The following is a 17,552-nucleotide window of genomic DNA, read 5'->3' on the forward strand; positions in this document are numbered from 1 at the left end:
AATTTTTAGATTATGTCCAGGTGTCCAACTCAAGGCTTTCTTTTCAGCTTAAGTGAGAAGCTGCAGTGTGCTTTCTTTCAAGCAGCAGGCACCTTGTCTATGCATTGGGACAGATTTTGTCCCCCATGTTGAGCTTCAGAGGTGTTTCTTTTCTTATTGCATTGTTGTCATTGTCCAGATGGGGGAACACACCGATGGATGAAGCGGTGCAGTTCGGCCACCACGATGTCGTCACCATCCTGCAGAACTACCAAGACAAATACAGCCCCCATGCTGCTGCTGACGACAAGGAGAGCGCCGAGAAGAGCCTGGACAGCCTGCTGTAGAACTGCTGCACACATCTGTACAGTGAACCTTTGTGCTTTTCTGGAATAACTTTGTACATCTGTGCTCAGGCTTGCCGAAATGTCTGAATTAGTTCCTGTGTCCAGTCTGGTGTGCTCTGCTTTCTGGCTGTACATTGCTGCTGCGCTTCCTATCTCTTCCTCGCCTCTATCATAATAATGTGTATGTGTGTGTGAGCTCATTACCAGTACTGTTTAAACAAAGGATACAGTATCTGAATATCAGTAATGTAGTGTTTTCAGTATATTACACATGCAATGGTTGGTACTGTAAGTCACACTTTTAGGATATAGATTGTATCATAGTGTATTAGTTTAGTTACTGTGTTATTCTCTACCTGGTAATGTTTGAGTAATACTCTCACCGTAGTAGTGTTGTGAGATCGTGAGGTGTGTGGAAATGATGCTATAAATTATATGTTGTGTCTCTGCAGCTATTGGTCGGTTAATCTCCATGTACCTGTTGTCAGATCCTGACTGATGCGTGGTCATCAGCAGGTTTTATGCAGTTCCACATGACCTCTGAAGTCACTGAAAGATTGTATTCCGAATGTATTTTTCAGTGGCGACACTTGGCAATAGAAATAATATATATTTATTTCACAGAAATGTTTTGAAGTAAGAAATTAATCTAACAGACATAAGAATGTGTAATTTGTTGGATTTGGGTTAAAGGTAAGTTGGTTTCTTTATTTTTGGCTGTATAGTTGCATTTGTTGTTTGTGTTGTGAGTTATTACAAAGAATATAGATAATGCAATGTTGATAATGTTCAAAAGCAGGCACAACTTCATGAAAACGCTGACAATCGTATCTGGTTTCTTGCAGTTATTGTCAAACATCCCAGACCTCCAGAAGTTATTTCTGAATGGTTTTTTTTTTCACATATGCAATCAGGGTCTGTGAATAGTGGGGTTTTTGTTTTTTGACATTTTCTCCAGTGTAATTTAATTTTCAAATATAACAACATGAACATTACATTCAATTATTGTAATCTCAAGTGAACAAAATGTGTTTACACAGAAACTTAAATATAGACTTTAACATTCCATAGGGCTGTTTATCATGATTATTTTAACTAAATAACGAGTGGTAACAGAAATAAATACATGTACGAGGTGCAGTTATTAAACAATGACACAAATGCTGTAGTTCAATTCCATTTATTTCAATTTTACTGATTTCAAATGTATTTAATTCAAAATTTCCCACTGGTCAGTGTACACCGTGGGCTTCACAAATGTGTGCTGTGATTTACCTTGCAAAGCCCAGAGTCATTACTTAATGTCCACATTTTGTCTCATATGTTATCTCTATCAAAATTTGCTCGATAGCTTTTATTTCACAATCGTAATTGTTGGTGTTTGATCTTGAAAAAAATAAAACACACTGGTCCATTGATAGGAAAACATTCTATGAAGGCTCAGAAGTGGCAACTGTTAATAATAGACTACTACTGATGAGTCAAATGTTAAAATAGTTACGTGTACATTCATATATTAGGTGATTAAACAGGATTGCTGCTTTGTCTCTATTTTAACTGATCTACATTTTACTTAGTCTGACTCATTGGATGTAGACTTCAGGTATAAGCCAGCAATTTCTGCCATGCATCGAATACGTTTCTCCTCCCTTTCTGCTGTTTGTGTGTTACCATTTCTAAAATCTCCTTCACTACAGGAAACAACCTCCAAGCAGCAACCTAAACACTTCTAGCTGAATGATAACATGATAATGAGGTGCCATCAGACCATTCTCCAGTGCTGACACAGTGCTGTGGAGACAACTCTGGCTATGTGAATATATGTTAAAGTTAACAGTTTTGATCAACTATGGAAGGACACATAGTTGGTATCATATAGTGCATTAATTACATGTAATGTAATAAATTAAAATTATCTAAAGGGCCTATTCTTGTTTGGGGTGTTAAATTCACTCTGGACAAATCGTTGCCGCAACATAAACAAATAGTATTGTCAGTATGCAGCCAGGATAGTAGCAAAATGACACTAACTACTAATGTCTACAATGTTCCTTGGGTAATTATAAAGACAAAAAATTCCCTCATGGTGGCCATACAGGTAAAGTCAGCATCACCAAAGCCACTGCACTTTATCGCCTGTGCTTCATCGATGTCTGTACTTCCGACTATTGTCGAGATATTTCAGTCTGGAATACTTCCAACCCTACAACCACCCAGGTAGCATGGACAAAAAAAAAACACAAGACAAATTAGAAGTGAGGAGACAAAGAAGCTTTTAAAGGCCCAATCTGTACTTTTTAATTTTTTTTTCAGAAAATCCGGTACAGTACATTCACATTCATATTTTAGATGGCAAATATGCATTTTATGTTTTTCTTTTCATATATTTAGATGCGACAACATACAATAGTTGTACTCCTGCAACCTTGTAAAACGTTAGTCGTGTAAATTGTGTCATGAACTAACAAGTGTCGTGAAATCTGATTTGGTTCAGCTGTTTACTGGTGGAGGAAAATTTAAAAGGTTTCATTTGTGAGAAATTGAAATAATTCAGTTCAACATATGATGTATATGTAGTCAGTTGTACATTCAAGTCATCAGGTAATCAGTAACACTTGTTGCTACTGGGAGTCCACTTATTTACGTACTGAATATATGGACAAAGGACACAATATTACAAAAAGCTGTTAATGTTATTCTGTGTAAACTGATGTGCAGCACCTAGATTTTCAAATGTTTTTCCTTATATTGAACTGCTGTTGAACTGAAAGTGTATTTTTTTGGTACTGCCAATGGTGGAAATGCTGAAGCTTGGATCAGAGGGTGTAATGCCTGGACAGATTCTTCAGAGGAGGCGAGACCTGAGAGCACTAAATGTGTCTGTCCTTTTCTCTGTAGGAATAATGTCATTACACTGTAGGTTCAGTACTGAACAATGCAGGAGGGATTTCACTGGGCTGGAATGTATTAAAATGTGTTTATTTTAATAAACAAAAGTAAAGGACCCATACAGTATGGCATTGTCATTTGAAAGTCATTTAAAAACAATGCTTGAAAAACAAAAAAATAATATAATACAACAACAAAGCATCACATATTTCATTATTCATTCATACATCCATAATTTGTTCATTGCTTTATCCAGCAGACTTAGAGCAAATGACAGGGTCCATCCTGGACACCAGAAGCCAGTCCATCACATACTGCATCAGAACCTTATATTATAGCTGAAATCCTTTATATTTTGTATATGCAACTGAACAGAAATCCAGTGTAAATAACTTTGCAATCAATTTAAGCTCATTAAAATAATGCAATGTAAATCTTACATTAAGAGATCTTGTTCTTTTTTTAATTGCATTCTATTACTAAATTTGTGCCAAAACACATACCTTGTGCTTGATACATTTCTCATTCTGATAACTCTCTGATTCAGAGACCTTCAAAAGAGCCCAAAGGAAGAGCAAAGTTGTCCTGAGGTAACTGTGGATAGAGGTGAGTTGAGGTGAGCACATCTTGTCCAGGTGAGTCCAATAAATCAGGGAAGAGGTCTTCCATCACTTGTCGATGGTCAGTCTACGGTGAAACAAACATTCAGTTAAAAAAAAAAATCACTCCAGTAGTTTTTTTTTGTTTGTTTGTTTTTTAATCAGCATCAATCCATATCTTAAAACCTGGAATTATTCAAATCGTGACATGGTTAAAGCAGCACAAATTTAATTTCCATATGAACTAAAGAACGAATGCACTGGGTGTAATGTGAAAGGTGCCATTCAGAAATAATACTCTGAAGTTCCATTGTGCTCTATGTAGCATTTTGGTATCCTACATCTCATTGTTTTGGTTTTACGCCTTAATAAAGGCAAAAACTTGAATGACTGCTGCTTAAAAGTCCCTCTCCAGTCATTGATTAAACCCCTAAAAACTCATTTCTGTGTATCAAAGCTACATATTTCGAAGTTGTTTCTATTAAAATAATCCCTTCCTACCTTATATTGGATCAGATGTAAATCAACACCTTTCTTACTCAGGAATGTGTAGATCTAATAAGTTCCCACCTTTCTCTCCACCCACACCTCCCTTCTCACTGCAGATGGAGCACACCAGCTCACCTACAACTCTGCTCAAACACTGTAAAACTACTCTTCAGTCTGTGATTTCTCCATGGAGAAGAATAAACTATCCATCCATTCATCTATCCATCCATGCTACACAGTGGAAAGTTGCAATTTTATAGTAATTTAGCTATACAGGTTCAAACAGAAGATCCCTGGTTCATGTCCCGGCCTTCCCGGGATCTTTCTGCATGGAGCTTGTATGCTCTCCCTATGCATGCATGGTGCCAGGTTCTTCCGGTTTCCTCCCACAGACCAAAAAATGCTGAGGTTAACTGATAATTCTACATCGCCCACAGGTGTGAATGTGAGTGTGATTGTTTGTCTGTATATGGAGCCCTGCGACAGACTGGTGACCTGTCCAGGATGTCCCCTGCCTTCACCCCAAGTTAGCTGGGATAGGCGACCTGAATGAGGATTAAGCAGTGTATAGATGATGGATGGATGGATGGATGGATGGATGGATGTTCAAACAGGAAACTGGTTATGAAGAAGAATAATGATACAGAAAGCTCCATCCTTCGGTTCATTACATATTAAACCCTGGAAGTTTGAATCTGTCTTTTTGATGCTGTGGTGACACTGAACAGACTTGTTGGCAGATCGGATGTGCCAAAAAAAAAAAGAAAAAAAAAAAAGAAGAAGAAGAAGCATCTTTTTAGTGGCTACACCTTCAGCGTTTTGGATTTGTGTGTCTTTCCTTTCTGGACCCAGCACAGTGCTGTGAAACCTCAAGATTTTCAATGAGTGTGCGCAGGTAAGTAAATATCTATCAACAACAGGAGACTCTGTAAGGGATAGTAAGCAATCACTAAGCAATCATTGGCTGGTAATGGCAAAATAAATGTAGATGAAATGATTAAGACTCTGAATTAAAAGCCTTGTTTGATAAAAACTATTTTGCTATATACTGATAATTTAAAAAAACAAACACTTTATGAATAATTTCTGTACAAAACGACTATACATTTTACGCTGAAAGTATAAATGGAGGAATGGTCTATTTTTTCGTTTGCAGCATGGATTGCTGTGGTGCATACACACCTCTACACAAGTAGTTTGCATATGATAAATGCTCCTCGGTAGACTCCAGTTTTGTTGTGGAAGTTCAGCGATGTCAAGAGCGTATGAGGAGGCAGACAAGACATAGAGAGACGCACTGGAGGCTCAGATGACTCAGACTGCGAGTAAGGTTTACTGAGATCAGGAGAAGTGACACCAACAAAGCAGCGGTACATGCAAGCAGTGCCAGCACCAGTTCTGAGGATTCTCTCTGATCGTCCGGTATAATAATGTGTTTGGGGAAAAGCCAGATTTAGATTACAGATCAATATGGAGACAACTCGTCTACTCAGTCACATTCAGAGTAGACAATATCTAATCTCCTGCAGCGTCTGCCTGTCTAAAGGCTATTATGACCTTAGAAAGGGGAAAGAGTAATTTTTCCTTCACGAGTTTCAAAGTGAAAATGCTTTACTTCAAGATGTCTTCCACCATATAAAATAAATGTTTTAAATACCACTTGTAAAAAAGGTTAAAAGTTGATGATTTTGACTGGAGCGAGTCTTTAAATGACTGCAGAAAATTGTCAGTAAAAGTTCAAACTCACACAGGTGTCCACATCTGTGTCGATATCCATCATGAAGGTCTCTGTGGGTGGAGACGGAGGTGGTGTAGGAATGCTGTACAAAAAAAACAGACAAAATTAAGGCAAATTTGTTCTATTACAGACGATGGTCAAACATCTGTGATGTGCAGCATTTTTGTATATTAGCATCTTACTTACATTGATACAGAAGTATTTTTTCTGCCGACGTATCCATCGGTGCTCACATTAGGTATCGGCACTTCTGCATGAACAAAGGTTAGTACAGTCATTACACAGAACATAATACTGACGCAAAGCAAACAGCACAAATTTAGCATCAACATTAATCCATTAACAAGTTAGAAAGGAGCTTCATTTTCTAGAACTGTTGCATTGAGGTGAAATCAGCACAGTACTTTTCAATTTTTTATTTCTTTTATATATATTTTTTTCTTAATCGCACAGTCATTTTGATGAAAATATAAACAAAGTCATGTGAAACTGAAGTGAAATGAGTGAGTGATACAATACCCAAAATTTTGTAGTAGCGTCTGAAGGCAGTGTCTATGTGGATGTCAGGGTAAAGATAGAGCAAAGGATTCCTGGTCTCTCCCTGATGAGTCAGAATGTAGTGGTAAATAAGGTCTGGCAGAGACATTGACAACAGCTCTTTCTTTCTATAGGGCTGCACTGCATGCACATGAGGCTCTACAGGGGAAACACATACATAAAAAGTCAGTAAACACAGGAAGACAAACGAATGACTGACACATGCCAAAGTAACTTAATTCAAGACAGGAAAAACAAACCACTAAAGGCAGCAGCAGTCTGTTATAAGACAAGAAATTATGTGTATATGATATATTTTTAGCTTAGGTTAGTTAGATTAGCCTCTTTAAAGCCTGCTTCCTTAGCCATGCTTTCAATTTTGTCCAAGCACACAAACATGTAGAGAAAGTTACCGCCATTGGAGTGGTCAACCCAGCTGAAGCTGATGGCTCCGTCTTTGTTGGTCTCACTAAAGCGGAGCAGAAAGGTTCCGGGCTTTTTTGGCTTCAGTAGAAGCTCGGTCCTCTCCCTGCTCACAAAACCCATGATGTATCTGAAACCCAAATACAGAAAAGCACAGTTAACTGGAAGGATATTGATTTAATCTCATTTTCACATTCCCAAAATATAATACTCAGAAGCCAGATGTATTGTTGCAGCAGTCACATGTGCATGATTGTCTCATTACCATCGTGATAATTACTAGGAATATAATACAATCAGTCAAACAGTAAAACGTCGCTGAGATGATTTAGGATGTCTTACCCATCTCGCCAAAGATCCACCAAGTGTTTTTTGATTAAATCCAGGATTCCATCAATCCAAATCCAGGGACTTCCATTCTGGCACAGAGGAACGAAAGAGCCAAATTGTTAAGAACACACAGACTTAAATCCCACATGTGGAAAATGTGTGACAAGAACAGTGTTTCCACTAAATGACAAACTTCACCTCTATGCTACAAGTCCATGCTGTGGGAAACACAGAAGAATCTGTCTCCAACACTCACCTTGGAGGAGAACTTGCTCCAGTGCACAAGACCATCAGGATCTGTGAAGAATCCAACAGAGAGATTTACACATCATTCTTTATATCTGGTGTGTCCAAGTGATGAATGCAATTCAAGAAGTATTAAAAACTCAATCACTGATGTTCTCATTTAGCTTAATTAATAATTATAGAAACACTCTGTGGTCTTGTATGGTTAAAGCTGATACTAATACTGTTTGAAAGAAATAGACATTTTGAAAATACTTTTGTCACGAATTTAGATGACAGGACTGATAGCATTCTCATGTTTGTGAAGTAAATGTGAAATTACAGCCACTAGCTTGATAGCTTAGCCTAGCAAAGACAGTTGAAATGGGGAAACCACTAGCCTGGTAGGCTCAACAAAGGAAACAAAATCTCCCACTATTACTCTTAATGTGACCACCTCTTCACAAAACACCACAAGAAATCAACCAATATAAAGTCGATGAACAAGGCAGCCAAATACTAACCCACAATTTTGTCTCTTAGCATGGAGAGCTGGTCTTCATCAAGCTCTCGTTGGCCAACAGACAAAAACTGCCAGCTCAGAACCTGTGCCAGCTGTTCCCAGGTGAGTGGAGGAGGGTCGACAAACAGCGACAGGTTCTGCACAGCAAAGTCACAGAGTTGTTCTACAGAATAACTGTTGCAGTTTGTAGCCAATTTAATAGATGAGGACAGTGTTGTGCTGCAGTGGCTTTACCTTTGATCCACTGGTAGACAGCATGCTGCACCACATGATGGAGGCCCAGGCACTGGCCACCTGAGCGGTACTGGAGACGACAACCAAAGGCAGGGAGCTGGCCTGAACCGACACCAGAGAATGAGACCACTTAATGAACAGCCTTCTTGTGTCACTTCAACTATCATTTGATGTTCAGCGGCAGAGAACCATTGAAGTTGGAAATGAAATGCGTCATGGTCACTCACCTCGATGTTACACTTCAGTCCAGCGTACTCTAACTCTGTCACAAACTTAATGATGTGGAGTTCTTCAGTGACTCCCGGACGACTCTGATCGAGCAAAGCAAAAAAACTTATATAATGATACTAACACTTAGGTAGTAATGTAGAGGGAAAAAAAACTTGACATCTGCTGCTTTCAAAAACCAATAAAACATGTCTAAGTTATGAGGTGGGGAGGGGTCAATAAACCTCATGTCTACACAGAGAATTCACATACTTGAGTTGCCGTTTCTTTTACCTTGCCACCATAAACATCTCATTTGTATCCTTCGTTTTACTGACTGGGCTTTAATGTTTCCATGCACTGAATTCCATCAAGTCAATGTGGGTGTTATTGTAACACATAGTGTATTGTTCCTCACAAATGCTGGTGTAAACACAACCTTAGACCAGTGGTTCCCAACCTGTTTGGCTTGGAGCCCCCCTATAATGATTTTCCACACAAACAGAAGCTTAAAACACTTTCGATGCAGAATAACTTCCGTCTTTCATTGTGTCTTGACTGTATTTTTGTGAATGGAATTCTAAAATAAGTGATTCAAAGTTAACTGATGCTGGATAGTTTTTTCTCATAGAAACAAACAGACATTCACCTCTAGTTTACAGAATAACCACCACAAAGATAATGATGAAGTGGTAGTGGAGGTATCACTTTGGTAAACATGTGGCGTACCTTTGCAGCAGTTGAGGCAGGGACTCCAGGAGCTCCAGCAGGACTAACAGAGCCCTAAAGAAAAGAAAACCCAGTCTGTTAGTTCAAATGTTAATGAGTGACACATCCAGGTGTGGAGGGCTGGACACTACTGTCATAATGCAGGGGGTATGTGTGGAGAAGGTGCTTCCTGAATACAGTGAACAATGCATTATGAGCACATAACAGAAAAACAAATGTACAATCAGCAAACTGATACAGAAGTATAATAAATAACACTGGACTTAAAAAGGATAACACATTTATTGCATGCTGAGCTACAGGAGAGCTATGCTACTAAAAGCTCATCTCACTTCACTAATTTTCACAGAAAGGACATCTCAGTCCCTAAAATACATTGCATCGATTCCTTTCCACGTGTCTTAGCTCCTCCCATGAGATATTCAAGTGGAGGAGGTGAAGAGATGTGAGGAGAGAAAAGTCGAGGCAACAGGTTTGTAGTAAAATGATAAATCCTCGCCTCGGAGCTGCCAGTTTACAGTGATGTCAATTAAATATGATGTGTGGCACAGCTTCATTACCTGTCCATTGTTTTATATTAACCTACAAGAGCTTTGTGATCTCTGTCATAGGAGCAAAACAGTGCTCATGATAATATTTAGTATATATTTGCTGTGATCGCCATGCCCAGTTTACTGTTAGGGCACATTGGTTGTCTATATGTCAAGGATTGTTTCCTCAGGCCCCTAAACTACTGGAGACTGAGTTCCTGCCTGCTTGGCTTGTAGCTACAGCCACACCATCATTTGGTTTGTTTTGCTGCAACAGACAACACCTCTCATGTCATCAGAACTGAAAAATGTCTATAGAATATTTATCACTTGATATTACAAATTGCATATTTACTTTCCACAGTGAGAGGATACAATGTAAGCAACCTCTTCCGGGCCCCTGCAGCCTTGAGGTGTGCACTCCATGTTATGTTCTCAGTCTGCTGTATCCTGTCTCCGTGATAAGTCGATCAGTAATAAGCTCTCCTGAAAATGCTAACTAAGTTTGCTTTAGTAGCTAAACTTCTGGCTTTTGTGGGCTTGATGGTTGTGAAATATATGCCTAATGCTTTTATGAGAGCATTGGCTGAATTAACTGTGCCATGTTGTCGCAAACTTTACTAGTTTGCATGTAACTTTACTAGTAACCTCTGTGGTGCCAGTGCTAACTAACAGTTAGCTGAATAATTTAGTTTGTGATTTTATTTTAGTAATGTCTGGAGCTTTTACCACAAGTGTGACTGTGAGAGAAATAACGTCAGTGTGTTTTACCAGTGCCCTGTTTCTGCAAATAAACGGCGGATTTGATGCAAAAGAGTGAATGCTCCGTGCTTGATTCTTCACACAACACAAGAGAAAGAGTACACAATCCCTACATGTGCGTAGTACTCTTCTGTGCCATGACTTGCTTCAGTACACCTGTGTGTGAAACATTCTCATCACTGTGCCTAATTGTGAATTTAATTTAAATTAATCATATTAATTCCTGTAAGTTGTCATGAACTGTGTTTTGCTTATCTGAGGAAAATCAAAGAACACTGTCGTAGGTTATAACAAAACAGTGTAGAAATGTTTCAGCTACACCACGTATCTCTTCCTCAACTCCTCCACTACCTCTGGTGGGAGGGATTACCACATGAGGAAAGGAGTCGAGGATGTAGAAATTGAAAAATGAGATGAGCAACTAGTGTTGAGAAATGACCAGAGTCAATAGATGGCAACCAAAACATATACTGGAGTGTCAAGTGTGTTTTTTTTTTTTTTTTTTTTTTTTTTTTACCTACAAATACCAATTAATTAAAGATAAATAAATGTCATCTCTTACCTCACATGATGCTTTACTTTTCTCTCTTCTTTCCTTGAGAGACTGAAAAAGAAATTACATTTCTGTAAGAAAATGTAGTCATGAGAGGCTGTACTGTATTTATTTGGGTCGAGCAACGCATGCATGTACTGTTCACAAAATACAAAGCTATACATTCATCACACATCATTCTCAGTCCTTTAATTGCTGCTTGTTTTTGTAAAGTTTCATACCATGTTCCTAAATTCTGCTATCAAATCACCGGGTGGTTCTACGTCCAACACCTTCTTGTCGTCCCTTTCAAATTCAAAGTGACGGAATCTACAACAAGAAGTCTGTCTTAATTAACACTGATTGAAACGATTAGTCAGTTTACATTTCATATTGCCATTTTCCTACCCAGTGACTGTCTTGGCTTCTTCAACATCCCTGGTTATGGGGGGAAAATGACACAAAAAGATGATGAGAAAACAGAAAATATAAAGTTACACCGATTCAGACAGTTGTTATGACTCACTTGTCAAAAACAGGTTTGACAGGTTTGAGGCGGCGCTTGAATTCAGGATGGTTTGCCAAGTACCTAGGAAGAGAAAAATATATACTTACAAAATTATCTAAAAAAATACAAGAATAAAAACACATACAGTCATGCCTGATAGCATGTTAGAGTTTCAGTCACTAGTTATTAAAACTAATGTCCCTTTTCCCAGTCCAGCCAAGGATTTTTGCAGTATGTCAGATCTAAAGTTGTAAATTTTGAACAATTTTGTTAATCAATAGCTTTATCAATCAATAACTGATTATTGATAACATAAATCGAGCGCAGTGGACATTATTCCACACGCTAATTTACCTGTATTTGACAGCAGATACATAATGATTGACTGCACCAGGGGTTCAGCTACCTTTGCTATAGGGCTGGAGGATTGTGGTAATGGAAGAGCTTTAACCGAATGAAACCAAATAAACATACAGACAAAAAAACTTTAGAATTATGCTGTAGAAGTGGTTTTAGAGGTTTCTGTTTGTTTTTAGGTGTCGATATTTTGTTTGATGTGACTCCAGTGGAATCGGCGGTTATTTCTGTGAGATCAAAACTGTAGTGGCTGGAATCCATAAAAAGGCAAAACACCAAATGAAGGGATATCTTCTGGAAGAATGGTGTTCCTCCGGTAGAGTTCCAGAGACTTGGAGAATCAGTACCAAGGCACCTTGAAGCTGTTCTGGCAGAACATAGTGGCCTAACACCTTACGAAGAGTATTAATTTTTACATTTTTTCTTATTTGTCACCTGTCTGTGTTCAGTAGATTTAAAACTACAGCAGACGAAACAAAGTCATATTTCTTATAAAGTGAGTAACCTGATTTCACAGTTCTTTCATCAGACCTAAACAGACAGAAATCATTAATTAGTTCATTTCATGAACTCTGTTTTAAGTGCCACCTTACCTTACTTTCACTTTGAATCCCACACCAGTCTTAAGTACTAAAGGTCGTTGTGGTAAATTCTGCATGACAGGCTGTTTCTCAACCACCAGAGCACTACAGTGCAAGACAACAGCAAAACAAGTCAACATCAGGACAGTTTGCAAATCAGTCTGTGTGTATGTGCTGTGTATAACACAAAGTCTTAATTCCATATCTCACTTTGTGAGAAGCTTTGTCAACAAGGACAGTGCAAACTTCTCAATTTCCACCATTGTAGCAGCAAGGCTGGAAGCATCAGTGCAGTTGTATTTGTTGTTCTGCTCTTGCAGTTTCTGCAGCTGTTCACGTATTCCTACAATCACTTCAGCAACAATAGTAAACCTGCAAAAAGAACGTAAGTACACACAGGCCAGAGTATTACAGTATATACAAGTATTCAGTGTAAAAGCTGGGAGAGAAATACACATTTTGTTCAATAGACAAAGAAACATGAGAAGTTAAGGTAGTACTAATAGACTGTTACCACTTCTGGAGGTGGTCCAGAGAAGTGTCAACTGGGCTTCCAATGCAGGCCATCTGCTGTCTGTGCTTCCATGTAGGAAGCTCCACATCAGTGAGAGTTGTCACAACCTGGGATGCGTGGTTTAAAATGTCATATAACTGCTGCAGCACAATCTGTCAGACAAAAAAGAAAAAACACTCAGCAAGGATCAAGTATATAGAGACAAAACTTTACTTAACTGAGAAAGGAAAACTGTCTTGGCTTTTAAAACTGGTTCATTTAGCAGACAAAATTTTACTTTTCATTGCTCAAAATATTAATTGCTTTATGGATGTTTTTTCAGTTTGCACTGCACTCAAACCCACATTTACAGTACCTGCTTTGTTTGCGTGATGAAACTTGCCCGCTTAAGACAATCTTCTTCCACAGCAGCACGGGACTGGTTCAGTCCATTACACTGCTGAACTGGTGATGACAAATAAAGTCAAACACAAGTGAAGCATGATTTTAAATCCACCAAATGTGTTTGCATGTCTCCTGACATACCTCGGCTTTGCCAGGTCTTCTGTATCAGGTCGAGCTGTTCATATAGATCCTCCAGTGTCTTAATTTCGTCCTTTACCTCCTGCGTTAGAGTTAAAATTCATACATTTAGAAACAATGAGCTGAGTATTCTTTTCAGGATGGCTATAAAGTTACAGTCCAAATGACTTTACCAAAGTCTGCTGTTTCAGGCCACTGACTTTGTTGTCCAACTCTGCAGAGTTTTGTTCCATGCCTGGATTGTTGCAACCCTAGCAAAAACAAAGAGAAAAGAAAATGTATTTTTTTCAAATGTAATTTTTCATCACAGATGATGATATCAGTTTGAATAATGTGAATGAATCTTAGAATATCTTGGACAGTCTTTTTCTGAAATTGCCCACATTTCGTACATTTGTTCAAATCCAATACGCCATGTTATCCCAGCATGATGTGACAATGTTCCACAGAACATCTTTTCACATCAAAAACGTTTGTGGAGACCTTGAAGATGTCCATGCAGTGTTTAGTGGGGCTGGAGTCAGGAGATCATGGAACAAAGTCTGTAGTAATATGAACTTCTTGATCTTCTCTGGTTTTTAAGTATTCCTTTAAAGCTTGGAGGTGTGTTTGAGCTCACTTTACATTAAATTGACAGATTTTTAATGTGGTGTCACATTTTTAGTTTCAACTGTACAAAGCTGGTACAGAGAATACTGTCAGTCATCTCACCTGCACCTTGGGAGCCAAAGCCAGAATTTTCTTTTCCTCCTTCAGGCAGTGTGAGAGAATTCTGGCCAAGTTCTGTGGCTCATTTTGAAATTGTTTCTTCAGGAAAATAAATAAATAAATCAGGCAAGTATAAAGTAACCAGAATCTGTAATTATTCTGCTTTGAGAGAAGTAAGGAAAACACCAATTTTCTCTTCACATAACATCATGCCTGGCTTACCACCAAGGAGTCTTTCATGTTTAAAAAGTTCGGTCCCTGCAAAATCTTGTTCTCCTGGACAGAACGCTTCCACAGTTCTTCAAGATACTCCTGGAGAGCATGGAAACAGCTGATTGCTGTGTTTACATCCACAGCTGCCAAATCCCTAAAACAGAGAAACAGAGCATTTATATTTATTGTCATACATTGTAACAAAAACTAAATAAACTAATAAATCATACACATTAAAATAATACCATTATCCCCCACAATTATTGCAAAAGCAAGGAACACCATCTTAGAGCCAAACAATATCAAATAAGAAAAAGCTGACTCCGATTTTTTGCTTGAAGAAGAACACAGGCAGTGTGGTTGACATAGCAGATATACTGAAGCTGTAGCAGAGAAACAAAGTGCAATTTAATACAATTTAATTTTCAAATGATTAACATTACTGTCTGTCTTCAGCAACCGTCATGATGTCACTCTTAGTTTTACTTTGTCGGAAAATACTAGACTGTGACACAGGCTGCAACAGCGACACTGTGAGCGTTGTTATGGAGGAACATTAGTGTCGGACTATTTGTCACCAATATATATTTAAATTGCAACTCTGTCAAAGATAACATGTTTTGACATCTGAGAAAGGCATCTCTGGTTTTTATTTTGGTTCATATGAGTCCTGACTTCATGGCAAAGAAAACAATGGAGTAGAGAAAATGTAAAAGGAGAAAATTAAAATTGATGCCCTTTAATGTGATAACATTAAAGGGCATCAGAGGGCTGCATAAATAAAGTTTACCACTAGCTTCACTCATTATGTTGCTTATATACAGGATGTATATATAAAACCTACCTCTAATTTCCAGCAGCAGCAAGAAGTACAGGACAAGATGTATTTCATTACTCATAGATTGACTTTATTAAGTATTACTTACTTAAGTATTAAGTATTATTAAAGTATAAAGTATTGTAAAACAATAAAATGTTCTGCCTGTCATATCTTTGTTGTTGTAACAGTTAAGGGACCAAAAAAGAAGTTATTTCAATCATTATATATTTTTTTAAATTAATCGGCCGATTATCTGTATTTTTTTCTGTCAAATATTGGAATCGGCCTCAAAAAAATCCGTATCAGTCAGGCCCTAGTTAAGATGCTGTTTTAAAGCTTTAGTCCACTCAAAATACTACTTTCTTTCCAATTACTTCTAGTCTTTGAGGGACTATTCCACCTAAACAGTACTTTCTAGTGAACCTCCAAAAAATAGCTGATGAAAAACGAGGCAGTGATAATATGGCAGCCTCCTCTGCAGCTCCCTCAGACGGCATGTGTCTGACTTCTTCTGCATCTTACCAGTTCTGCTTCTCTATCCAGTGGCACAAATAGTGGCGGATCTCTCTGGAGAAGGTTCCCTCATACAGCTGGCTCACCTGCCTCTGGAGGCCTGAATCCAGCTGCAGCAGGGCCTGCCACTGGGCCATCTGCAGGTGCAACACACACACACACACACACACACACACACACACACACACACACACACACACACACACACACACACACACGGGCGCGCGCGCGCTGAATAACACCAAGTCACTGAATCGTCTGTAATGTAATGTAATGCAATGCGAGGTTTATGAGAAATAACAACGCAGGAGTCGAGCTTTTTTGATTAACTTATATTTTTGAATTACATTTATTTTTTTTACATGTATCTGACAAAACTAAACAACTGTGGATAATTAGCTACTTCTTAACAGCTTTAAAAGGTAGTTTAATAGCTTTATAAAGTACTTTGAAAGAGCTTTAAAAAGCACGACACTCAGGAGGAGCTAGCTAAACACGACGAACATCTGGAGGAAATACACTGATAGCTGCTGTATCACAACTAGCGCCTGAAGCTCCTGCGTAGTTCAATAAACAAACAAAAACACATCAAGTTTCTGTTCTGTGTCTCCGTTCAAACAATAAAACCACTCACCTCAGCTGTCGGTGCTCGTCGTTGCGGTGTATCGATGAGGACTGTAGGACAAGGGGTAGACAGAAGACACTGTTGTGGGAATGGCAGCCGGGAGGAGGTGTATTTATAGACAGCGGACACGCCCACTGACCGTGTGATTCCCGAGAAATGTCTCCACCGAGGACCGAGACTGTCAAGCTCACCAGTAGTTTCACAGTCACGATTTCCGCTTTCAAACTATTCTGTAGCTCAGGCAGCCAGACGTTTGACTTTACAACAAGCACGCTTTGCCTGCCTGCACACAGCTGGTGTAAAAAACTAGAAAGATGAGACATTTCAAACACGCTAAAGCAGAAGTAGCACAGCTGTAATTAATATTAATCATCATGGCTACAGTATAGCTCATGTCTCCAGGTGCTGCTAATGCTAATGTGAAAAATACATAATGTGAAAAGCTCTGTAGCTCAACAGCTGTTGTTTCTTTTATTTCTTGTTGATAATGTTTTGCTGTCGCCTCTTTTAGCTCATTGCTGCTGCATCTCAGCTCTCATTAACGTAGTTTTTTTTCTGCAAAAGACAAAATTAGCACTTAGCTGGTAAACACACAGTTAACAGTAATAATGACAGGGGCCAGACTGTGGTAAGAAACATACAGAGACCTGTAAAGTTAACAGCAGGAATTTTTTGAGGACTACCTTTGCATTCCCGCACAATAGTTTTGTGTTCCTTCACGATATTTTTTGCATTTTCTTGCTATGCTTTGTCCTTACAAAAGGTGTGGCAAGGCAACACAAACTACTGCAGGGGAACTTAACATACACTACCATTCAAAAATTTGGAATCACTTAAAAATGTCCTTATTTTTGAAAGAAAGGAAGTTTTTTTTCAATGAAGATAACATTAATCAGAAATACAGTCTAGACATTGTTAATGTGGTAAATGACTATTCTAGTTGGAAACGGCAGATTTTTAATAAAATATCTACAGTGGTACAGAGGAACATTTAAGCGACCATCACTCCTGTGTTCTAATGCTACATTGTGCTAGCTAATAGCGTTGAAAGGCTAACTGACAATTAGAAAACCCTTGTACAGTTATGTTAGCACATGAAAAAAAATGTGTGAGTTTTC

General features: G+C 38.5%; 2 protein-coding genes across 4 annotated transcripts in view; one reads left to right on the top strand and one right to left on the bottom strand.

The window, feature by feature from the left end:
• The window catches only part of glsb (glutaminase b), a 43,008-nt gene extending 39,667 nt beyond the window's left edge, over window positions 1-3,341 (top strand). For both annotated transcript variants that reach the window (XM_023262309.3, XM_035944464.2), the window contains one exon: window positions 179-3,341. In XM_023262309.3, coding sequence (XP_023118077.1) covers window positions 179-326 — 148 coding nt within the window. In that variant the 3' untranslated portion in view covers window positions 327-3,341. The remainder of the gene's footprint in view (window positions 1-178) is intronic.
• LOC111563285 (signal transducer and activator of transcription 1-alpha/beta-like) lies at window positions 3,290-16,584 on the bottom strand. 2 transcript variants are annotated; one of them, XM_023262307.3, is made up of 25 exons: window positions 16,444-16,584; window positions 15,819-15,946; window positions 14,486-14,630; window positions 14,267-14,362; window positions 13,729-13,806; window positions 13,559-13,637; window positions 13,389-13,477; window positions 13,034-13,185; window positions 12,730-12,891; window positions 12,532-12,624; window positions 11,600-11,662; window positions 11,482-11,511; window positions 11,316-11,403; window positions 11,104-11,145; window positions 9,250-9,303; window positions 8,541-8,624; window positions 8,314-8,415; window positions 8,081-8,216; window positions 7,588-7,628; window positions 7,344-7,420; window positions 6,992-7,131; window positions 6,561-6,737; window positions 6,228-6,291; window positions 6,051-6,123; window positions 3,290-3,902 (listed from the first exon to the last, which is right to left on the bottom strand). In XM_023262307.3, exons 2-25 carry the CDS (start codon window positions 15,944-15,946, stop codon window positions 3,759-3,761), a joined length of 2,337 nt encoding a protein of 778 aa, XP_023118075.2. In that variant the 5' UTR covers window positions 16,444-16,584; the 3' UTR covers window positions 3,290-3,758. The 2 variants fall into 2 exon arrangements, 1 of the variants encoding a protein (XP_023118075.2); XR_008603212.1 differs by lacking the exon at window positions 3,290-3,902 and having other exon boundaries at window positions 6,561-6,642.
• Window positions 16,585-17,552: the final 968 nt, after the last annotated feature.

This window comes from Amphiprion ocellaris, chromosome 11 (assembly GCF_022539595.1).
Source record: "Amphiprion ocellaris isolate individual 3 ecotype Okinawa chromosome 11, ASM2253959v1, whole genome shotgun sequence".
In the NCBI taxonomy this organism is placed as follows: Eukaryota; Metazoa; Chordata; class Actinopteri; family Pomacentridae; genus Amphiprion; species Amphiprion ocellaris.

Excerpts from the sequence above, each read along its gene's own strand:
- LOC111563285 (XM_023262307.3), bottom strand. The coding sequence starts at position 15,946 with ATGGCCCAGTGGCAGGCCCTGCTGCAGCTGGATTCAGGCCTCCAGAGG. Across the intron at positions 13,638-13,728 it reads GCCTGAAACAGCAGACTTTG|GAGGTAAAGGACGAAATTAA; the intron begins GTAAAGTCATTT and ends ACTCTAACGCAG. Across the intron at positions 12,625-12,729 it reads TTGACAAAGCTTCTCACAAA|TGCTCTGGTGGTTGAGAAAC; the intron begins GTGAGATATGGA and ends CTTGCACTGTAG.